A 24,837-nucleotide genomic window follows, 5' to 3' on the forward strand; every position below is an offset into this window, starting at 1 on the left:
CATATGGTTTCTCATCAGAGCTTACGAAGATCATTTACGCATCCCGGTGAGCTTCAGTGACAGTATAGTAGGTTTTAGTACAAAGAATGGACGTATATCCTTGAATGTAGGATGTAAATTTTTCGGTCACTATCTCTCTATATGTGTGTGTGTGTGTGTGTGTGTGTGTGTGTGTGTGAGTGTGTGTGTGTATAGTTTGTGAGATATATATAAGATATATACATTATATATATATGTATATATATAAATAACACAAATGAGATATAATTATATATAAATAATAACAAATTACTTCAATTACAAAGTAATAATATCTGTTAATTAAGTTTCATGCATCTCGCAATCTTCAGACCAATTTTTCCTTGAGTTTTCACTCTCATTTATATGATTGGGACTTACCATTATACTGACAGTGGAATTTGTATTACTTTTAATAAAAAGTAACCTTGAGAAATACAGGGAATACTCGTTGCACATAAAGAATATTTGTCTTTTATATTTGCCTTGTATACGATCAATTGGATGTTACCGGGAAACAAGAAAACCGGTATTAGATCAAAGAATAAATATTGGTATTTCATTATCGTGGTAGCTAACATTTCTTTGTACATCTGTCAGTACTTTCACACGCTAGTGCTCCCAAGGGAGTTATATTAAACTTTATCGTGAATGCGAATTATAGATGTCGGCTGCAAATTATTAAATACGATTTTCACGCATGCACTGGCACAATTCATACGTGTACTGCGGGGGCACATTTAGTCAAGTCATTCAAATGTCAGAAAACGTCCTAGACTGAAAGATCCGTCGCTCGAGGGCGCTCTGGGGAGGGGGCGTAGAGACCGCCCTCGAGCGACGGCTCTTTCAGTCTAAAAACCTTGTGGGAAAAAGAACGGTAAGGAGGGATTCAGTTGACGCAGGTAGAAAAGGGCACGCCCTTTTAAAGATAAAGCCAACCCTTTTGTTATGTTCACTCCACAGGGACCTATACGAAAATCAAGAAAATGCAAATAACTGTTTGATGATATCTGGGATACTTCCAATAAAGATCTCTAACACGCGCCTCCAGTTAGAAAGTTTTTAACTTTTGCTCAAACTTTCTCATAGGAATTTTTAAATCATTCTCCTTTGAAATCAAGAATTAAAAAAATAAGGGGTCACCATGCAAATTTTGGAATAAGGAAAACATTTCCTAAAAATTTACCGATATTTTACTCTTGTTGGCCTTAGGTCTGCGTTAACTCTTATGGGAAAATAAAATCGTATATTTTCAGAAAACAAGCGGGCGAAAATTCTATCCACTCCAGTGCATAAAATGAGTCAACATAAGCAAAATACCAGTAAAGCGTTGTTTAAAAAAAATTGGTGTCTTTAAAAATGTTCCGAGGCGCATTCTTAAAGGTATTCAGTCACCCGTATTCTAAATATGCCATATGTGGTAAAAGGGGCGTTCCTTGGTATTCAAAATGCCCGTGTGAGGGCGCTGTTTTTAAAAAGCGGCCACCCACTTAAAATCTGTGATTGGTTAATTTTCTCTTTCCATGGTAACTGTGGCAAAAATTGGAACAGTTGACAGTATAAGGCAGAATGTGCCTCGACATTAGCGTCTAAAACTCTTGCCGTTCGTTGTTTTGATATATAGGGGCCTATCTTGCGACTGCAGTGAAAAATCTAAGAGACAATTAAGTAGCTCTCATCTCGTCTTAACCATTACTATCGTGTTATTAAGAAATTCTGGTAATCAAAAATATGCTATTGACTTATCACAGAGAGATCTGACCATTTTCAAATACAGGTAAGTTTGGAGTATTGATTTTGAAAGGGATTGTTGGGACGTCTTCTTGGGCGAAGCATGAGCAAGCGTTTAAAACTTTCGTTTTCGAATTGTGTATCTATGTGGCGTTAAACGTGACAGTTGTTACTTGAACGGTTTTGTAAAAATACACATTGGTTTTCTATGTAGCAAATTAACAACGGGGACTTGAAAATGCTTGTTGCGGAACCTTCCTCGTTGACTCTAGGTGGCGTACTTTGGGATAGCCGGACCCATTGTGAAGCTTGTGGATGGACCCCAACAAAATTTGGTGATGTCTGCATCGTCCGGTTTCTCTGGAGGGGGACTTTGCCATCTACTTTTGAACAAAAGACTCCCTCTTTGTTCTCTTCATTTCCATATCTGATCAAGAGTTGGATATTGACTCAAGAATCATCTGTTTTTTAAGAATTCAGATAAGGTTTTGTTTCGCATACACCCCGAAATCGTAGTATTGACAACGTGGATCAATGTAGACTCGAACAATGACCACATTCTATGCTCTTCTGTCAGTGCAAACATTTCTTCCTTTCCATCAACAGAATTGCAAATATAACTGATTTAATATAACACCCTGTACATCACGTGTTTTTCTACTTCTCTTTAATGACGGGCCTACAAAAACAAATTGAGTTGATTCGAAAGATAGGTCACTTTGTGTCGTTCGAGGATAGAGGATACCAGCTTGCCTACACAGCACAGCACTGCATCGAGACATGACATGGTGACGCGTTGAACTATGCATGACCCTGTACTGCAGGTAAATCAGACCTTTGCGCCCAGATGTGTTGTTGATTCCCGACGTTACTCAGTGGTGTTACAAACGTGGCGTGGCAGCAAAAACAGGTAGAGTCTGTGCACGGCTGAAAAAAGGTAAAAATTTGCTCCAATTACGTGTAGTACTTCATTGATGTCGCCCTAAAAAGGGGAACTGTCGGTAACATGGCAAACAAACGGCGGCTGTGACGCATCTTCCATGGAGAAAACTACAAAATAGTGAACGTGTAAGCGGGAGTTTATGTTGTTCATGATGTGACATGAAACCCCTTGTGTTTTCAGTGCTTCTCATAAACTGAGCCGGCAATGTTCCTGACCTATACAGGGATGTATAAAATTGACCGCAATTTATTCACCTTTTGTTAGGGCGACCTTCCATCGACCTCCGTTAAAGTGGCACCGGGTATCGATCCCACCCAGCGACAATCAATAACCCCAGGGAAACGTGGTCCATGCCAGGAAGTAAAAGTATAAATAAGCTGTATTGAAGTGTGTCATTCAGAAACTACTTCCGCACTTGGTCTCCATTGCCATGCACATTATTTCGTATATTGCATGTTAGAATGACGTCACACACCGACAAAAAATCCAGCCATAACTGTCAAAAGCGGTATCAGTTAAATGACACTAGAGAGAGTGACGAATGGGCGTCGGGTCAAATTGCGGTGACATTCTTGTTTACATAGATTTAATCGGCAGGTGCTAAAATCGTAAACATGTGTATGGCTGCTGTGCAAATGTATTTGCATTTTAACAGACACCTTTTATGTACCAAGTCTCTTGTCTGTCTCATGTATCATTGGTTACTTCAACAAGAAAGGTAATTTCACCACTTCAGAAATGGCACAGTGGTGGATATCGAATAAAACAATACCGCATAATTCAAACGAATGATGATATTCTTTATTTTACATGTTTCAGTGGAGGACAACAGGAGACACCAGTTGTGGGGACAAAAGGGGTCAATAACCATCTGCTGAAGTACTAGAGACATATTGTCATCGAGGGAGTCAAAAATTGAACAAAATGGCACACTTTGTAAAAGGCTTTGAACCGTGTGTTCCTGATGTCAGGTACTATTCCAAAGTGGTCATTAACTTCGGAGCAGATGGCAGAGAAGAAATTCAGGATTTACGGCACGCTGAAAGAGTCACGAAGAGTCTGCGAGTTTTGAGATGTAAGGAAATATTAACTGATACTTTGCTGCGCGTCAACGGCAAAGAATACCCGTGCCACAGATCGCTGTTATTCGAAGGGAAGAGTTTACCCGCGCAAAATTCATCAAATGGCAGGTGTCGCCGCGATACTACGTGGTGCATCGATATGAACAGCGCCATCAAAGCGGAAGAAGGAAATTCCAGCCGACTGTTCGAAATCGCCGGTCTGTTCGAAAGTGTTTACGGTGAGAGCTTTAGCGATGAGCAGGGTCCGTCAAAACAGGTAGATTTTGACAATGGCGGATTCACGGGTTCGAGTGACTCAGAGGACGGTGGTGGAGACTGTGTCGTGTCACAAGCGCACACAACAGCTACTCCCTGTGTTCAAAACTTCCGGAAACTGAAGGACAACAGGGTGGCATCCACCGATGTCTGCCTTGTTTGTAAAGATGAGGAGATACGCTGCCACCGCGTAGTGCTGGCGACGTGCAGTGAATTTTTCCGAGAAATGTTTACACAATCCAATATGCGGGAAATGACTCTTGGAAAAGTCGTGCTGGAAGACGCCGACCCTGATTGCATACGCCTCCTTGTACACTACTGCTACACAGGAGTTCTGAGACTTAACATGCAAATCATATTCAGATTGCTGGCAGTTGCGGTGCGGTACCAATTTGGTGACATAGAGGAGCACTGTTGCGCTTTCCTCCAGCGTTACCTTGGTGATTTCGGGGACTACGTGGACGTATATCAATATTCGATGCAAATAGGCTGCTCTCAGCTGGCGGCGATTGCCAAAACAGTCATCTGTAATAATTTTGCGTATGTTACTAGAAGTAAAAGATTTCTTGAGCTCCACGTAGAAACGTTGTCTGACCTTATAGCGCTCGATTCCTTAACAATAAATAGCGAAGAAACAATTTACACAGCAGTGATGCAGTGGACCCGTCATGACGTGCAAAAACGCAGGGAGTCCTTACCACGTTTACTCAACCTCGTTCGTTCTCCGTATGTCTCAGCGAAAGTACAGAAACCTCTTGTAGGAAATGACGTTTTCGAATTTCCGGAGTGCAGCGCCCTCCTCGACAGATCGCATCGATACTTTTTCAGTAGCTACTCAGAAAAGTTTGAAGCGCGAGAAATGACACCACCTCGCCGTTACCATGACGTCATCTGCTTCTTGAATACAAGCTCTTTTACGTTAGGACACGTAGTTGAAAACAACGTTACTCACAGTAAAAGTCTGCCGCGCCCGGATTTAGCGACCGGTGAGTATGTTAAGAGCATCTTGCCGATGGCAACTTCGTGCCTGTTCTTCACATCACGTGGCAATGTATGGCTTTACGACTTCGAAGAGCAGCGGTTGATGGAGAAGGCGCCATTCGTTAAATTCGGCACGCCAGTAAACGACATCGACTGTGCCGGTGTGTGCCTTGGCCCCGATGTTTACCTCATCTGCTCGGCAGATAACCATCATTACGACCAAAAATGTACACTTTTCCGAAAATATAATATCGACTCAGATGAATATGAGGAACTTTCGCCTCCGACCATTGATATAAAGGGAGTTGACGTCAGCATGACGTCACCGTCAGATGATTATATATGCGCTATATCATCTAGGGCAGAACAACAAGAACTTGAACAAGATGACCTTATTGCTTTCTCCGTCCACAAATATAACATCGTCGCTGAAGAGTGGCGAGTTGATTCCACTGTACATCTACCACAGGCAGAGAAACGCTGTCTTTGGCTATTCTCGAAGGAGAAAACGTTATATTTGGCCACGTGGTCGTCTTCGGTTTCGTCCGGCTGCGCAGACGACGGCAGTTTCTGCGTTGAAGTCTACCAGTTTCATGAAGATTCGACAGCGGGCTGGAAACTGGCCGGCCGTGCGAACCCGCCGAGCTGGATCCTACCGCGGGATAATGAAGCGCCCTCTGTGGTTATTCGCCATAACGAGTTACACTTTCTCCTTTGCGATTATGCATACCCTGATAGCGGTGAACCAGAAGCGAATAACACCGCTCCAAACGTTACTGAAATCGTTGTCGATCTCGATACCGGCAGAAACCACATAAGGCAGGGCTACCTAGCGCTCGAGTGTTTGCGTGGAAACAAGCCTCACTTATTCGTTCAACACAAATACCTTGTTTGTGAATAGCAGATCCTCTGTCTACCGTTTGCAGTAATCAGGTTTTTTTTGAAGAGGTTCACCTGAGTCAAGGTAGGATGGCACGGAGGAACCAAACCATAAGTCCTGTTGTAAGAACAAAATTAAAAGAACAAAATTAAATGCGGTCAATAAAATCAGATATAAAAGTTGAAAAGTTCAGCGTATTCGTATGATTTATAGTTTGTACGTGAGTAGTATGATAGGAACGAAATCCCCTGCACGTTTTCCTTTCATGGGTGTATTTCATGGCTTCTCTCAAATATGACAATAGTTCTCTACGGATAGGTTTTTTGTTTGTTTGAAATCAAATCCTTAAATTTATTTCATATATTCACTTCTTAAATTCACTTCTTGCGGCAAGCATCTTCGATATGTTCATTTTTATTGCTGACGCCCTCTATAGGAGATAGAATGGATAAGCATGGCTATTCCTACTTCTGTATCTCAGCTAGGAAGTGTCAGACTTGTGTGGGTGCTCCGCGCGCTCGACGTTGGTTAGGGTCAGAGGTCAAGGACCCCGGAGCACCAGGTCTACTGTAAAACTGAGAAAAGGGATTGCGTCCCCTTAAAGCCCCAATAGCTGCGAATTTTATGCATTATTTTCATGATTTTATTTTTAAACCAAAGTTGGTTCATGAAAATGTGCTGAATGGAGGACGTGTATAGAAGTACATGTATCACTGCTCGCGCATTTGGACCACGCCTACACGTTGTAACAGGCTGTATAATTAACGGGTGCCGCACTCATTAAATGGCGCCCTCCTGAATAAGTTCAAAAACAGTACAACCATTTTCAGTATTAGATAGCGAAGCCACTGCAGTGAACTGCAATAAAACTGCTCACATTAATTAGTTTCAGCTGCAGCCAGCTGGCAAAGTCGACAACATTGTGTGTCCCATGCAGACAGTTTGTCTGGGGAAGTTGAAATAAACAAGATTTGTACACGGACCAGTGCATTGTAATGTTACATTGTATCTTAATCTTGAACACAGGGTGCCAATCATAAACTCTCATTTACAACCCGAGCCTTAGACAGAGCTAGTTTTGCCTTTGTACAAACAGACTTTTTGTCTGTATCAAGTAGCCTTGTTCAACACCAAAGTAGCCACTGCTACAGCTGAAACTAATTAGTGTGAGCAGTTTTATTGCAGTTCACTGCGGTAGCTTCGCTATCTAATACTGAAAATGGTTGTATTTCCTGCACATACACATCGTGATCATACCACAAACAAGCTTGATGTGCCAGTTACTTGAATACACAACACACGATGGCCAATATTTTGTTGTAATTTTTATTTTCTCTGTCATATTAGTTTTTGAAAATGGCGGGAAATTTAAAATAATGTTTAAACGTCTTTAAATGCCACTTTCGACACTTATGACAGTGTTACACACTTTTAAAGTCTCTAATGGGTCTTATTCAGAGACAACTCGTGGAAAACAGGATATTTTGAGATCTGTGTATTAAACATTCGCAGCTATTGGGGATTTAAAACCGTTAAAGGAAACCCCTTCCCTCTGCATAAAGCAAAACGTGTCTAAACCAAGGGCAGCAACAATGCCAGCATTCATGCGTAAGTTTGGCCATATCAGAATGTTATTAGTATGATCTGCCTACTTTAGCATGTAACAACTGTCGGCCATCTAAAGGTTTGCACGCATGAATATCTTTCAAATTGATAATACACTTTTTCTATTCGATTTTTGTAGCGAAAATTCAATAAAGTTACCTAAGTAAAGTGTGTTTTTCTGCTCCTCGCGACATTTTGTCCAACATGCATAAATATGACAAATGTCGATCAATACACATACCAGGTGCCGTTAGCATGACAGCTGAGTTGCTCACAGATTGGTATCGCTCATTGTCGTTCGGGTCGTGGTCATCCGGGTCATGGCTCTTCACTGCCTCAATCAGCTCGTTTTCAAACCGAAGGTATGCCTTGAACTTTGAAACCAGCGGCAGCGGAGCGTGTTTCAGTAAGGTGCCTTTCATTTTAACCAACCGACAAGCAAACAAAAAAAATTTCAGAGTATTGCTATTAGATTGTCAGACATCTACATGCGGACATCTACATCTACGCTGCTTCTTGGTCTGAAAGAAGTTAGATATGTTCGCTGACGACCAGACTTTGTGTGTTTCAGGTAATAGCGTCGATGAAATTACTTCTCGTATGAACGATAATGTTGTCCCAATCTCATCGTGGGTTTCTAATAATGCTATGGTTGTCAACACGGAGAAAACTAAAAGTATGGTTATTGCTTCTTGCCCTAAGGCCTCTATTTGTGTCACAATACAAGAAACAATTATCTCCAATGTCTCTTCTCACATCCTTTTAGGCGTTTCAATTGATTCAACTTTAAGTTGGGATGTTCATGATCACGTTAAAACCTGTGTAAGAAACTTTCTACCAGAATTGGTATCCTTCGCAAACTACGTCCATTTGCCACTACGAGTACTCTTTTGGTTGTGTACAATGCACTTTTCCTTTCTTTAATTGATTATTGTTGCACTGTTTGGGGCAATACTTCGAAGTCAAATCTTCACCGTATTTACAAACTCCAGAAGAGGGCTGGAAGAGTAATTTTAGGGGTTGACATTAGTGTTCCCTCACGAACTATCTTTTTAACTTTGCACTGGTTGCCGATTGACCTTCGTATTATCTATTTCACCGCATTATTGACATTCAAATCATTGAATGGCCTTGCACCCTCTTATTTGAGTGACTTTTTCATCGAATTTCATCAAACATCGGTAATGCCAGTCATGGAAATTTGTGTGTTCCAAAATTTAAGACTACCACAGGTCAAAAGTCTTTCTCTTTTCGTGCTGCAAGTACTTGGAATACAATTCCCCCTGCGATTAGAAATACCTCAACTTTAGCCACTTTCAAAGTAAAGTTGCGAGATTATCTTATGACGAAGTTTACAAATGAGGGTTCAGATTTAGATTAATTTATTTCTTTTTGTTGCAATGAAGATGTTATTCATCCTTTTTTGAACACTTGCTGTATTTACATGTACATTGTATTTGCTATTTATACGCATGTACTTTTTTTTCGAGCTCACAGAGGGCTCTGATGTAAATTACAATTTGGTTTGTAACTCAGATTACCCTCTTTAAATAAAGTCTAGTAATAATAATAATAATAATAATAATAATAATAGTAATAATAATAATAATAATAATAATAATAATAATAATAATAAAGATATCGTTAGGTGCTTTGGAGAGAAAGTAAAACGTCCCGCTAAAATTCCAAAGACACAAAATTCTTCTGTACTGTTGATCAATAATATGTAGCTGCATGTGATTACGTGAGCAAGTTGAATGACTAAGAATTAATCTAAAAGTGGAATAACCTCGATCTGAAAAACTAGTGTACGCTTTTTTGTACCCCTGTACTGTGAGAAATTCGACCTACTAGAACACCTGCAATACCCGAACATGATATTCTTGATGTGATATTTGCTTTTTTAAGAGGATCACTGATAAGTCGCGTGGACGACGTCGCGTCCTCAACAACACCCGCCCCACCTCCCACCTTTCGACAAAGTGTCGACCATTCAATGCCAAGAACGGATCTTTTAAGTTTTGAAATCAAAGAAGCAAGGGCGGTGTCCTTACCGTTTGGCGCCACTTCTCCAGTAGGGAGAAGAAAATAATATTCGCGGGAAAGGTCGTGCACCTTTTTCGACCTTCTGTCTGGCACAGTCTTGAGCCGGGTAAAGCGACAGGATAAATAGCCATCCGAATAGCCCCCTTCAATGTGAGTCACTCCATGCTAAACGAGAAAAATGAAAAGAAGGGACACTGGAGCTTGATATATCACCACATTTCACAAATGCACTCCGCTCAATGTTATTCTAGTAGCTTTTCAATTTATCGGAAAGGGTGCATATTGCGTTAGTTTGGCGAGTATCGATTAAACTGGGCGCTGGGAGCTTATAAATTATTCATTAACATCGCACAGTTGACTTTCCACGATATAAAGACCTTCTTTTGTTTTGTTTTCACATATTGTTTGATATAAGGTGCCTATACTACACTTAGTCAGCCGGGGAATTAGCTCAGATGGTAGAGCGCTCGCTTAGCATGCGAGAGGTACCGGGATCGATGCCCGGATTCTCCAGGAAGGGGTTTCATTTTTGCCCTTTTTGGTGAAAAACAGATATTGCCTTTCAAAACAAGGAAACTGGCATAAATTAGGTCAATATTTTCACTTTTTTGGCAAATTTCTTTTTCTTATATTTGCCCATAACTGCAGGTTTTATGTGATTGTCGATCCTGAAATGATTGTAATAGCGTAAGACTTTCAATTCATCTTGATTATACAACCATTTTCAGTAATAGAGCGCGAAGCCACTACAGTGAACTGCAATAAAACTGCTTACACTAATTAGTTTCAGCTGTAGCCGTGGCCACTTTGGTGTTGAACAAGGCCACTTGATACAGACAAAAAGTCTGCTTGTACAAAGGCAAAACTAGCTCTGTCTGAGGCTCGGGTTGTAAATGAGAGTTCGATTGGCACCCTGTGTTCAAGATTAAGATACAATGTAACATTACCATGTACTGGTCCAGGTACAAATCTTTTTTATTTCAACTTCCCCAGACAAACTGTCTCCATGGGACATACAATGTTGTCGACTTTGCCAGCTGGCTACAGCTGAAACTATTTAGTGTGAGCAGTTTTATTGCAGTTCACTGCAGTGGCTTCGCGCTCTATTACTGAAAATGGTTGTAAATTCCCTCGCAGGGCTTTGATAGTAATCTACTACGTCCATATCTAGGTCTTAACAAATATACAGGCATATCATCGCTTTTACTAATATCGGTCTCGAAAACTACCATCGTGACCACAGATGGTCAAATTAGCGTCACTTCATGACACCCCAAGTGACAAGTCATTACAAACCATGCAAACTTACCATTGGGAACTGAAAACTGCGGCGTCCAAAGTTATAGTAGTGGCGAAGTTCAATCTGCCCAGATGGACTGAGTACACATGTATATACGTCATCTTGACTCTGAGAGAGAGAGAGAGAGAGAGAGAGAGAGAGAGAGAGAGAGAGAGAGAGAGAGAGAGAGAGAGAGAGAGAGAGAGAGAGAGAGCATGAATAATGGGGTTCTAAAAATCTTTAGGATAGAATGCGCCCCGGGGACACATATTCTGACTCTCAACCGTGTATAATACTTTATTTGGTCTACTACTCATTTTGAACCACGTGGAGTAATAAATAAAGTTTCACGATTTGACGTGAAAATCGAAGATTGCATTATTCCCTGGGGAATTAATACAGGGGTGGCGGCCATTTTGGTGTTCAAGTGTTGGTAAACATTGGATAACTTTTTCCCTAGTACCTGATTTTTTCCTCGATGACCCCCACATGTATTCTTTATTTCTAAAGGAATCATGGTGTAAAGTCTTTAAATTTCAAGATACGAACTATCTTACGCTGCTGATAACTAGACAGTTTCCAGCAGTATTTGTCGCTTAGTATCAGGTACATGTTCCTCTGGATAGCAAAGGAATTACTGGAACAAGGGTTCTCTGAAGATTTGCTTTGTAACCTTGATCTGAAGGGACTTACAAACCTTTTAATCTCAAAAGTTGTGTGCTCATGAACATCAAAAACATATGTAGGAAATTAATGGCGGGCAATTTGCTGTCACATACCAGGGAACGTTTGCAAAGTTGAACAGAGCAGATTTTAAAAATATACATGCACCTGTAATCTAAATATGCTCATATATGGTCAAAGGGACGTTCCTTGGTATTCAAAATGCCCATGTGAGGGCGCTGTTTTTAAAAAAGCGGCCACCTGCTTAAAATCTGTGATTGGTTAGATTTTCTCTTTCCATGGTAACTGTAGCAAACTTGGAACAGGTGACAGTATACCTTTAACAGAACTTATAACATCTATGATTGCTCAAAAAAACATGTCGGAGTTAGAGGTAGTGATAAAAGACTTGGAGAATCCGGGCATCGATCCCGGTACCTCTCGCATGCAAAGCGAGCGCTCTACCATCTGAGCTAATTCCCCTGTTGACAACACAGGTAAGAAAATAAATAATATTGTTAAAGCATAATACAAAAGAAGGCATAGTCGCGGAGGAATGCAAAACTCTATACTTATTGCTTTGGATGGTTTTCTTATGGCTGGTCACTGGAATACAGTAAGAGTGACAGGAGAAAAATATGGATCACAATCCAAGCAATGTGCCGTAACAGACAAGGGAAGGTTGCTTTGTAAACTTGAAGAAATAAGACAGGATGGAAAAGGATGGAAAAGGATGGAAGAGTGACAGGATGGTCATATGGATCGCACTCCAGCCAATGTTCTGTGACATACAAATGAAGGTTAGTGGCAAGATTTTGCTTTGTGAACTTGAACGGAACAGAACTTATATAACCCTTGCAATTGCGTGCTCATGAACAGCAAAAAACAAACGTACGGGCAAAAATCTGGAGAATCCGGGCATCGATCCCGGTACCTCTCGCATGCTAAGCGAGCGCTCTACCATCTGAGCTAATTCCCCTGTTGATGTGTTTGTGAGGTAAATATGTAAATGAAATTTTAAAAATATAATACAAAAGAAGGAGGTATTGTTGCCGAGAAATTGCATCGTTTACTCATAGTGGACCACTGAAATAGGAGTGACAGGAGGGAAATATGGATCGCACTCAGGCAATAGCTGAGGTATGTAAGGGTAGCTCAAAGCCCCAACTGGGACTGCTAACTGGGGCTCCCAGTTGGCTCAAAATGCACTCTGGGACCGGTCCCATCCCAGTTAGTCTCCAGGACCGGTCCCAGTTGGCTTCCAGGACCAGTCCCAGTTGGCTTCAAAGTGTACTCTGGGACCGGTCCCATGGTTAGCATCCAGGACCGGTCCCAGTCTGCTTCAACTCTTTGACAGGCCGCATGGGTGGTGTAAGTTATCTGAAACCATAATATCATGGAGGTAGTAGAGGATATCTATGATAATATATAATGACAAAGAGGTTTCCCACCCCACTGTACGCCTTTTGTAGCAATAGTATGCACATGTTTTGTTCATGTTCCCTGTGCTGTTGTGGAAATTGTGTATATTGTTTGTGTGGGAAAGCTAGCATCACCCAGTTTCACTCTAGGACAGTGGTCTCATTTCAATTCCGCGACTCGTAGTTCCAAATAGATACGACAGAATATAGACTGAAATAGAAAACACGGAGACAGCATACGCTACATAGCTACTAGCTGTCAATGAAGTTTTGAAGCAGTGTATGTTGTTGACTTGTTAATTTATATATTCAAAACCCTTTGTCTTAAAATGTTATCACCTCATTGATGTTGATTTCCTCGCATAACAATGAAATGGTTCTGCTGTACATGCATTTCTATTGTTGTAGACCTAACCATTGATTGTTGCCTATCTCTTATTTATGTCTATCTGTTCAGAAATAAAACTAGGTCCAAATTAAAGATCCATTAGCTGTAATTTTGAACTTTTTTAAATTTTGTTTGTTCTGTGTATCATCTGCCGTTTCTGGTTTTTGAATCCCTGAGCCATTGAGAAAATCCTAATACTTAGCTCATATATATGAGTATAATCTGCATTGTTATTGTTTAAATTTTGTATTCAGGTCCGGACTAGAATACATTTACCAACAATACAATGGTCATTTCACATACACAGGCTCTGTTGGCAAGCAGGACACCGGGCATTGGTCATGATGATCGGATTATAGTAAAATTCTGTAGTTGATACATTGAAACAGAGTAGTGAAAAATTAGTCAAAAGTTACAGCTAAAGTCCCTTTAAGACATCACTCATACTTCAAATGAACTGCAATTCCATCAAACACAGCGAGTTTTCGTTTAATGTTTGTTTGTCATTTTAATATGAGTTTGTATGCCTTGATGAGTTGCTAGTCTTGCACAGTAATTTTCATCTCCTTTTTTCATCAGTACAGTCTCTCTATCAATATGATTTCCCCCACACACCACAGGACGTACTATTGCTATGATTGTGTAGATCACAGTTAGACCAAAGTAATAAATTCTTTGTTTTGCGCCCACTCAAATGTTTCAAAACATGAGCGGGAAGGCAGTACTAAAACGCATACAAGAAAATTAAAACACACAAGTTATATTTTCTTGATTATTTCCATGCAACAACATAGGTGTCTATACAAAAATCATCAGAAACTTCCTTTCATCGTGATCATCGTAAGTTATACTACAACATGTGAAATTTTGTGCACAAAAGCTACTCAGTAAAATCCTATTCAAACCGTAGACAGGAGAAAAAACCTCGTATGTGCACACAGATGTAAAACAAAGAATGAAATTACTTTTGCCTTATTCAGTTAGGATCTATTAAATGTGGCGTATACCTATAACTATGGCAGATTATGGCAGGGTTTTTCATAGTGGTCCCAGTTCACAAATTGGACGTGTCCTTGAAGTGAACTGGGACTGATCCTGGAGGACAACTGGGACCAGTCCCAGAGTGCATTTTGAAGCCAACTGGGACCAGTCCTGGATACCAGCTGGGACCAGTCCTGGAAGCCAACTGGGACTGGTCCCAGAGTGCATTTTCAGCCAACTCGGAGTCCCCTTTAGTGGTCCCAGTTGGGGGTTTGAGCTACCCTTACATACCTGGATAGCTAGTAACATACGATGAACGATGCTTGTGATGGTGAATTTAATAGAATCTCACACCCCTGAGGCCTGGGATCACATTTGTAACAGGAGTTGGGGATATTTTGTCTCAGTGAGATAAAATATCCAAAACGAGTGTGAGAGAGCTGATCCGAGGCCCTTGATGTGTGACATTCTTTTTCTCACATGACCACAAAATGCCTTAAATTCACATCAGAAACGTTGAATGATTATTTTAAGTGTATCAGTGACTATCCTACTTGGTGGCCATGTTCTGCGTCACTGCCGATATTTCAACTTCTGCTAAGGACAAGCTGTCAATCAGGAAAAATTGACGATATGTTCCACGTGGCCTATGTTCACTTGTTATTTAGAAACTTCGGCCGTATTTTGTGAGTCTGTCACCAACGACGTCGAATAGCGGGAAGGCTCCATTAACTTTGATGGTACCTGAAACCCGAGTTGCTGCCTGTCAACTCGGGTGACAAACAGAAGACTTTTAATCCCCAAAGGTGTTAATGTTCCATTGTTGCGTTTATCTTATCCAGCTGATGCTATGATAGGAACGTCAGGGCTGTAACGACTCACTCAATACTACGGGCACACACATATGCTTGCACATGGAACTATGTTGACAGGAAAAAGTGAACTACCCACTTTTCAATGCAAGTAATCTAGTTTCTTCTTAATTTAGGCTCTAAACTAAGTTTTAGAAATATGGTGAAACAAAATATCGTTCTTCGTTCATTTTCATTCAAGTTTCCTATTTTCGGACGCTTCACTTCAGTAACGCGCATTGATCATATATGCAAATGTGATCAGAACAGCATGGAACGTTCTTTCCACGTGTCCAGCTTTTTCATGCACATGCAAACAACGTAACGTGTCCTTACTCCAAGAGCTGCGCGTATCCTGTGACATCTCCGATAAAAAGAACGAAATCAATGAATTGCTAGCCAGAAACCGTTTGTAACAGTATGGCCACTCTTACATATAAGAAAGGAGAAATGGTAGAGGCAGTTGACGAGGCCGGCCGGTGGACGGTAGCACGAGTAATTGACTGTTACACAATGCCAGAAGACAATGGAAATATTTCAGTGTCTTTCCCAGGATGGTGTAGAAATTCAATATGACTGTTTCTCCCAAAGTCAAAAGACAAAGTCCTACTCTTACGCAGAAAATCAAAGTTTTCAAGCGTAGACTTTCCCTTCTGCTTAACCACGGCCCCTCCACAAAACGCGATGTCGATCGACTTGAATATTGACACTATGATCGACCATGGATGGATTGACGTGGCGATTTAGAAGTATGAAAAATGAGACTCAGTAACTTTTGGTCGCTTTACATTTGATCAAAACCTACCCAACCCATCAGACAAGGCCCTACTTTTACGCAGAAAACCAAAGCTCCCAAGCGTCGACTTTCTCTTCCGCGTTTGACTTTCTTCTCTTTCGCGTTTGAGAGAAACAAACGTCGGCTTTATTCGGAAATGGTCGGCTATTCGTGGGCATACAGTCAGTCCAATGGTAAGCTACACCCGATGTGAACGTCGGAATAATTCGGGCTGTCTGTCGGGAAAGCAGGTTGACCTCGAGAGCGATTCTCAGTACAGTACACGTTCGCAGATCGCGGTACTACAGGCTGATACTAGATAGCAACAAGTTCACCGCGTAAATTGCTAGACTACATATAGCCACATCGGCACTTCTGAAATGTTATCTCCGGCTTGCAAGACAACAAAAATATCAAAATATTATTATCAAAACCAGAATTTCGGGGCTAGAGAGCGAAACATTGCTGAAAAGTAGCCGGCCAAAATACGGAAGTAGCCGGTCAATTTGGCCGGCATCCGGCTAAAAATGAACAACGCTGCAAACAGAGAGGCTTGTTGCGATGGACAAGTAGCCTTTGGCTTTTTGACCAGAAAAATAAGTGAGTGTTCATTGATAATTCAAAGACTGGATCCGTTGACACCAAAGTTTGCTCGTGACTTTCATTGCATTGCATGCACCTTTCCACAATGCCACTCATTGAGTATGAACTGAAATTGAATAAGTACGTTTTATTAAAGTCCTGTTTGTTGTGCTGATTTTCGCTACCGCACTTTCTTTTATAGGGATATAAACATTCATACAAAGCAAAAAATCTTCAGTTTGTCTCCTTTCGATCGTACAGAGATATTGTGTGACAGGAAAACTTTAGTTCAAAGGGCAATGATCTTTGTGAACGTACGCTCAACCAGTTTAAATAGCTTTTCGTATGCAAAATCAGCGTACGTTAATTAACCGCTGGTATTGTTTAAACAGCATTATATTGAAAGGGATTCTATAATACCATTGTTTTTGTAAACTCTTCATGCAATTTTATGAACTGAATGATGACCTCAAAGTAACAGCAAGTGCTGGACGGCACTTTTAACGCTGGTCGGAAATCCTGAGTGCGAGCGGCGTGGGCCATGCTAAAAGTAGTTCCGGCAGTGCTAATGTTTTGTTTACACTAAAAGATAATCTGTTCGCATATGTTGACATAGAGATTAATCCTCTGATAACCAACTCGGGTTAGTCGGGTACTTTTAAGTTAATGAAGCGTTCCCCTAATGCGTACCAAATTTTCCAAAATCGTGACAATGCACTCGTCTGCACTGCACTGTGACCTGCTCACTTTGTAGTTCCGGTCGTGTGCTGCTCAACACTCAATAGCATAATATTTAGCACGCGGAACAAAAGGCCGTTTATTATCAAATAAGAGCTGGTGTAATAATTTATTATATGCCTTGATGTAAGTGCAAATCAGTGCATTGATTGGGATAGGAACATCCGGGGAGTTAGCGGGCCGTATGAGCGATGTACTGACCGGTTTCCATAGTCACCAGATCCGGTGAAGCCCTTTGACGTCAAAGTAGAATGATGCGTCATATGTGAAATATCCTTGCGCGCACTGCTATTTTGACTTTCGTTAAAATCTGTTTGATGCTGGTCGATAATGGTAAAATCGTTTGAGAATGCCCTGCATGTAACTAAATGTCATATAGCATTAACTGTGAAGAGGCGTGTAATAAAAATATTATTGCCTGAATACATGGATTTATGTGCCCTCGCAGCAAGAGACAATCCGCCCTCCTGGCGTCGGATAAATTGTCAACTGCTAGCTCTCAGGCACATAAACCCATGTATTTAGGCAATAATATATAATATTGCTTCGTAAATGCGCATTTATACACTGTGTGGGAAGACTTCTGAGAGTATGGGATCGATTTCCACACCGTCGGTCCCACACGCCCAGTGGTCAGGAATGTCAGAACAAATCGATCCTACCGGTGTTCTCATACTAAAACTAACATTTTCAAACAACTGAGACAGTGAAAATATTTCTCACTCAAAGAGCTTTAAACTGAACCACAACAAGTGGTAGGTCAGAATAGGATTGTAAAAACTTGATAGCCCGAATATCCACCCCGAGGCACAGTCTACTACTATTATAACAACACAGACAAAGAGAAATACTTCTTTTTGTCTCTGGTAATATGAGATTCTAAACCGAACTGAATTTTGAAATTTGAAGGATAAAGAGAGTTGTCTGCAGCTACCCTCTCTCTGCGATTTGAAAATTTGCCTCTCTACGCTATAATTCTTTCCTCTTCCGTCTGTCATCAAAACGCTCTCCGTTTTCCCCATGAAACACTTCCCACAACCCGCTTAACACTACGAATACTCCCTATCACCCTCTCTGCACCCGGTGACGTTTACCCTCCGCATCGGCAAACTCTAGAAAACAACCTGGCCATCATCCCCGCCCAAGCATTTTTTTCAAGTTCGCCTCTCAGCAAAAACTGGGATTTCTCCGTCTCCTTGCCATGAAACATTTTCCACGCGCCAGTTCCCTGTCCTACCATACGAGAAGAAAATTTGCCCGCTTGGCACAAAACCACACCGTTTTTTAACTAATAGCATGTTAGCTGGCCCTTTCTACATTTAGAAAGACTTGATGTTTACGCCAGCACCAGCGTTAAATACTAACCATGTGTTGATCTAGAGAAAAGCCCAATGCAAACCAACCGTCGCTCTTTGCCAACATCTCGATGGAGACTGCGTCTTTCCTCTCGTCTACGCTGTCCTCTCTGAAGGTCACCAAGACTTGGCATCTTCTCCCCTTACACCTGTAAGGATGCATCACGCAGCCCACACTGCTACCACAGTTAGCCCCGTCTGGTTCAAAGTACGATGTGGCAGCGGCGAGTAGCGCCATCCCCAGCAAAATTCGGACGTTTTGATTTGCGCCTGCCAGTTTCATGGTGATCGAATACAACCTTGTAAGCAGGCAGCTTGTTCCCCTAAAGTATGAAACCAAAACCAAAAACTAATAATAATTACAGGGTAGTTTCGTTGTACTATGTTTCGTTTCCACTCGTACTTTTTTCAAACAATCTCACACTCACTGATGTCCTGTGTACGAGGTAAAGAAAGTACAAAACAAGAAGTTATGACCAGTTCATATATACAAGTTGGTGTCTTGTAGATTTTACTCGATTGAAGTACAGTATGTTATTACATCGTCACATGTTCTCTATTCTATGATATTTAAACTTATGAGCATGGACATAGGAAGTGGCACATGCGTATTGTGTCGATTTTTTGGCCTCAAGACATACAAAAGTTTCATGTTATGCCTGTACTAGCTGCGTCTATCTTCGTTTTATTTGATGGTTTAAGGTAGAGACTCAGTTTCATTGTCACTTATTTTCAATCCTCATTTTCACAAAGAAGACGTGGTCACACACCCGACATGTGGTACTTTTTTATCTGCTCGGTCACCGAAGAGTTCAGAAAATTTGTTAGTTTTTCAAAAACAGTGCGCATACGGCTGTTTTGCTCAAAAACACGTGTTTTTTAGTTTTTTACTCAAAAAAGTGTAAGTACAAATCTCCAATCGGCCTTGGTGATCTGTTTACGGCAATCGACGGCTGGGTATACTGGGCAAAAAACCGTGTCCCAGATTTTTGAAATTCGCTTTTGTTTTCGCACAATGCACCTTCAAAGTGTCAACTTGACGTTTTTTGCATAAATTATCGGCCTTTGCTCACGTTTGTCAGGATATCTTCACTTCCATGCCCTTTATCGGAAATCTGAGACACGTTCTTTCAGATATATTCATTCACTGTCCACTCCGTTGTCGTCTGCGTCCTCGACCAAATCTGACTCTTCACTGCATTCTTGATCGTTATTGCAGGGAGTATGAGCCAAAGTCGGACTGTTTTACATTTAAATCGACCTTTGCGCACGTTGCCGTCTTTTTCAGGTCCGCTTTTGTGGACCTCGCTTGCTTTTTCGACGGTACGGAGCGCGAGCGCCGGCTTTGGTCTGCTCGACGTGTTTGCCGTACCGATACATGCGGAGTTCAAAACGCTGAGCATAACGTTGAAGCTAGCGCATGCGCACTATACCGCAAAGCCTATACATAATCTCTGCGTGTTTATCAAAGATATCGTGGTCGGTAATCCGCGACCGTTAAGACAAAAGGGAAATAATGGCACGTGGTGTAGCTGATAGTTTGCCATTTTAGTAATATTTAAGGAATTTCCCGGTACGATGTGACCCAACACCTTTCCCCAAAAGAAAGACCACGTGTCAGTGGTTCGAAATTTTAAGTAAAAAAAAAATTGCTAAAATTGACCTTTGAACCTGAGTCGCATCGTTAAGAGGAGACTCGAGCGTGATTAAATATTTTATCAAAAATTATAGATTTGTCTATCTTTGGGAAGTTTTAACTGCTTTCCTTTTTCGCGCCTTTGAATTTTATTTTGTATCCGTTGTCTTTTGGTTTTTTGGTCTTTGCGCACACCAGAACTTTGAAAATGAAAATGCAGTCTGAAACGAGTATTTCATATTGACATGCAGAAGTAAGTATCAGGATTGACATTGGTGGAAAAAGTGTGTGCGTCATTAAAACGTAGCGCCCCATCCCCAATCAAAACATCATTTCTTGTGTAACGAGTTACAACAGAATCCAACACAGTGCGTACATATGATCTACAAGTAATAACATTATTTTCCTGAACGATTTTCAAGCTAATGTAGAATGCAGCCATTTAGGCTGCTGGTGCGGATCGACGAGCTAAGAAATCAGAGACGAGTTAGTTTGTTGGTTTTTTCCGCAATAGGTTAAAATATCGAATGCAGCGACCAATTGCCTTGTGTAACTTCATGGCGTTGACCGCTGACCATTTGACACTGCTAAGAATCGATTTTATCCCTCTTTTGAGGTCGTTTGTTATTTTTTCCGTAAGATTTCCTTTGTAAACTTGAACAGAACGGATTTTAATGGAACTTATAATCTCTGCAATTGTGTGCTCATTGAACAGTAAAACAAACGTACAGACAAAAGTACTGGAGAATCCGGGCATCGATCCCGGTACCTCTCGCATGCAAAGCGAGCGCTCTACCATCTGAGCTAATTCCCCTGTTAACGACAATTACAGGTAAGTATATTAATGAAATTGTAAAAGCATGATACAAAAGAAGGCATTGTCCCCGAGGAGAGCAAAACTTTATACTTATTGTTTTCATCGTTTTATCGTAGTGGCCACTGAATGGATCGCGCTCCAGGCAATTACATGGGAACGCTTGTCGCAAGATATCCTTTGAAAACTCGACGGAACGGATTTTAACGAAACCTCTGCAATTGCAAGCTAGAGAACAGCAAAAACAAACGCACACACATAAAAGATTTGGAGAATCCTGGCATCGATCCCGGTACCTCTCGCATGCTAAGCGAGCGCTCTACCATCTGAGCTAATTCCCCAGTTGACATTATAATGGGTAAATATGTTAATCAAATTTTTAAAACAAAACAAAATACAAAAAATAAATACAAAAGAAGGCATTGTTGTCCAGGAATGTGTTACTTCTCAGCTGGACTAGACAAAGTCCTCTTTCTTCCTGTACCACGTTATTATATGGATTATTGTAACATCATAACGTTAACCCTTTGATGCGAAACACGCACTGTTAAGGGACTGGTCAGTTTCTTCGGCCTGGGGGGGGGGGCGGCGGTGGATAATTTTTTGCTGATGTCAAAAAGTGGCTGACCCCCCTATTCCAAATTTTGAAAACAGGGTGACCCCGGCCCCCTATTCCAAATTTCGAAAACAGGGTGACCCCCCCCCCGCACGCGACAACTGTAAAACAAAAGGTGGACATAGATTATATAATATATATATATATATATATATATATATATATATATATATATATATATATATATATATATATATATAATATTTTATATTCTACATACATTTATATTTTAACAGTCATTCTGTGTTTTATTAAATTGTTGACATGTCAGTTGTAAGATAGGAATTTCAAAGTGTCAATCTTAAAGTTTGAATACAGTACATTTTGAATGAGCTGTGAATGTATTTCACACTTTCTTTGCTTAACCAGATGTCCTGAACAGACATGGATGTCAATCATTAATATCAAAGAGGAAAAAGCAGTAAATCAAAAATTTTGATGAGTGTTAAGACTTGCCAGCCATCCAATTAAATATTCTGAGCAGCCATAGTGAGGCATTTTAGCCAAATCTGGTGTGTGCAGTGTCTGAGATGACGTTTTCTTGTAACATTGAAACCATAAAAGCACAGCTAATACTGACAAAACTGCCTTTTTTTAACTGTTATTTTGGTCATAAAAAGCATCATTCTACTGAAAACCTGAGACACAAAGGAAAACACTTCCATCAATGAGAACGAAATATATCTTGTCATTTTTCTATCTCTAAAATAAGTCACTGTATCAAATATATATTGTGAAATATTTGTGCATGTTGCTTTCTCGTACTGAATTCTCATAGAGAGAACAGAAAAGTATCAGGAATTTGTCATACTTGAAATGCAGATTTCATAATGGTACACTTTCACTTAGCAAACATCAAGATGTCTCTGGCATATATCTCTGATTTATTAAAGTATTGCGTCCGAAGGGCGTGGAGAAAAATATAAAACATCCTGATATCTCTGATATATATGTCTTGTATATTAAAGTCATGTACAGGAAGGGCGTGCTGAAAAATGTCTGATATATTAAAGTAATGCGCTCGAAGAGCACGCTGAAAAATATTGAACATACAGATATCTCTGATATATGTATGCCTGATATGTTATAGTTGGGCGTGCTGAAAAATATGTCTTATTATTAAAGTAACGCGCCCGAAGGGCGCGCCCAAAAATGCAACTGAATGATGAAATTTGTGGCTGACACGATGCATTTTTAGGCAATGATGAGCCTGTGTCGAAATTCAAAAACACACTGACCCCCCTATTGGGCATTTCAAAAACATGGTGACCCCCTATCACCAAAGTCAAAAACAGGGTGACCCCCCCATTGAATCCACCGCCCCCCCCCCCGGCCGAAGAAACTGATCAGTACCCAAGAAGCGATTTTAGTTATCGTTTTGACTGGCGTAAACTGGTCACATCTTTTGTGTACACCCATGATTGAAGACGTGAAACGCTGACACTCGTTGCCATGGTTTGTCTCCCACAATCTACATACAGTGTCTCCTGCGCATCAAGTGCTTTGTCTGTTAGGCGAACACTGCGTTTAATTACGGCAACTCATCTTCAATTAGTACAAAACAGTTACAACGTCGCGTCTTTGTTGGTATACTTCAATTCTATCTATCTTATCTGTCCCTCAATTCAATTCATTTCTTGTTAACAGGCATCGATCCATCCTCGTCCATCATTCATCTGTCTGTGTGTCTGCCTCTCTCTTTTTCTCTCTCTCTCTCTCTCTCTCTCTCTCTCTCTCTCTCTCTCTCTCTCTCTCTCTCTCTCTCTCTCTCTCTCTCTCTCTCTCTCTCTCTCTCTCTCTCTCTCTCTCTCTCTCTCGCTGCTCGCCATGTAAGTCTACACCTTGGCGTTTGTTGTACCTTTCTATGCTAAATCTCAAATAACTCATGTGTAAAACGTACAAATTGTATTCTTGGTTCAGAAATATCTATATAGATGCATCGCGAGGACATTCGATATAGCACGTCGTTAATGTCGATGGTCTCACTTGATACTCTAAGCCTGGTTACAGTTTCCGCGGGGCATAAAGGGTGCATTCTTGTGATTTCTCGAATGCATCTCGCATACTTGTATGACTCTATATACTACCGAACATGGTTTATTCTCTATGGTAGCAAAGTGAAAACTTGACTCGGAACACAAATGTCTTTGGAGTTTCACAAATGTAGAAACGTTTCGACAGTAGAAGACTATTTTAAAGAGGAATGTTTTAGTCAAGGCGTTTAGAAGATTTTGAAGTAAAAGTGCAGCTTGCATGTGGTGTACATGTGGCGGACAATGTACAGAAATCTCAACCATGGCAACCAATTGCAAGCTCTCTAAACAGTCTGGAAGCTTCTATAAAACCAAGGATCAAAGAAGAGATTTTAGCTTCAAGAGTAGACGAACATAACTCACCTTCACCGTGACGTCTAACTATGGAGGAAGAGATAGTACAGTAAGACTCTATCCTGTAAAATGGAGTCAGTCGAGAGGTCGATACAGGCTGGTAGCTCATGAAACTATGAGACGAGTAAATCTATACAGTTTCCACATGACAAGCTATGGTACCACTCGCTGCTTACATTAACGTGCCAAGACTGTGACGTAAATAAGAGATGAATATATTACACGTGAGTCATGCCTTAGGATCGTATGGGATTTTCATGAAATGGGATAACAAATAAATGTTATCCCAACATGCAATGTGTAAACTAAGGATTGATCAGTTTATTCGGCTGGGGAGGGGTGGATTATTTTTCGCGGACATCAAAATATGGCTGAACTCCTCCCAATGGAAAAAAATACCAAAAAACGGTGACCCTATGCCAACTTATATATATATATATATATATATATATATATAATATATATATATATATATATATATATATATATATATATATATATATATACAAAATATGGCAGAACCCCTCCCCATGGGACAAAACCACCAGAAGCACGGTGACCCCGGCCATTATAAATTTATTCATTTATTTATTTCAGTCGAACACAGCCACCCGATGAGTGTAGGCGGCTCTGCTGTCTATACGAAACAAATTTGTAGTTGATATATAATTTACATTAGACTGGTCAACTTAGTTGTGTGTATATATATATATATATATATATATATATATATATATATATATATATATATATATATATATATATATATATATATATATATATATATATATATATATATAGTATGATGTG

The 24,837-nt window shown here is 40.5% G+C and overlaps 2 protein-coding genes and 4 non-coding genes across 7 annotated transcripts; 2 read left to right on the forward strand and 4 right to left on the reverse strand.

The window, feature by feature from the left end:
• Positions 1-2,524: 2,524 nt before the first annotated feature.
• On the forward strand, positions 2,525-6,077 carry LOC139131232 (uncharacterized). 2 transcript variants are annotated; one of them, XM_070697206.1, is made up of 2 exons: positions 2,525-2,686; positions 3,512-6,077. In XM_070697206.1, the coding sequence occupies exon 2, from the start codon at positions 3,617-3,619 to the stop codon at positions 5,909-5,911; it is 2,295 nt and encodes a 764-aa protein (XP_070553307.1). In that variant the 5' UTR covers positions 2,525-2,686; positions 3,512-3,616; the 3' UTR covers positions 5,912-6,077. The 2 variants fall into 2 exon arrangements, with proteins under 2 accessions (XP_070553307.1, XP_070553308.1); XM_070697207.1 differs by lacking the exon at positions 2,525-2,686 and adding an exon at positions 2,957-3,058.
• Positions 4,259-24,222, reverse strand: LOC139131234 (DOMON domain-containing protein FRRS1L-like). Its single transcript, XM_070697208.1, has 6 exons — positions 24,037-24,222; positions 18,585-18,897; positions 10,851-10,949; positions 9,550-9,706; positions 7,737-7,910; positions 4,259-6,007 (listed from the first exon to the last, which is right to left on the reverse strand). The coding sequence occupies exons 2-6, from the start codon at positions 18,855-18,857 to the stop codon at positions 5,970-5,972; spliced, it is 741 nt and encodes a 246-aa protein (XP_070553309.1). The 5' UTR covers positions 18,858-18,897; positions 24,037-24,222; the 3' UTR covers positions 4,259-5,969.
• On the forward strand, positions 9,982-10,054 carry Trnaa-agc (transfer RNA alanine (anticodon AGC)). The gene has a single exon. It is a non-coding gene; the product is annotated as a tRNA-Ala (tRNA).
• Positions 11,894-11,966, reverse strand: Trnaa-ugc (transfer RNA alanine (anticodon UGC)). Its single transcript has one exon. It is a non-coding gene; the product is annotated as a tRNA-Ala (tRNA).
• Positions 12,390-12,462, reverse strand: Trnaa-agc (transfer RNA alanine (anticodon AGC)). Its single transcript has one exon. It is a non-coding gene; the product is annotated as a tRNA-Ala (tRNA).
• Trnaa-ugc (transfer RNA alanine (anticodon UGC)) lies at positions 20,952-21,024 on the reverse strand. The gene has a single exon. It is a non-coding gene; the product is annotated as a tRNA-Ala (tRNA).
• Positions 24,223-24,837: the final 615 nt, after the last annotated feature.

This window comes from Ptychodera flava, chromosome 4 (genome assembly GCF_041260155.1).
Source record: "Ptychodera flava strain L36383 chromosome 4, AS_Pfla_20210202, whole genome shotgun sequence".
In the NCBI taxonomy this organism is placed as follows: Eukaryota; Metazoa; Hemichordata; class Enteropneusta; family Ptychoderidae; genus Ptychodera; species Ptychodera flava.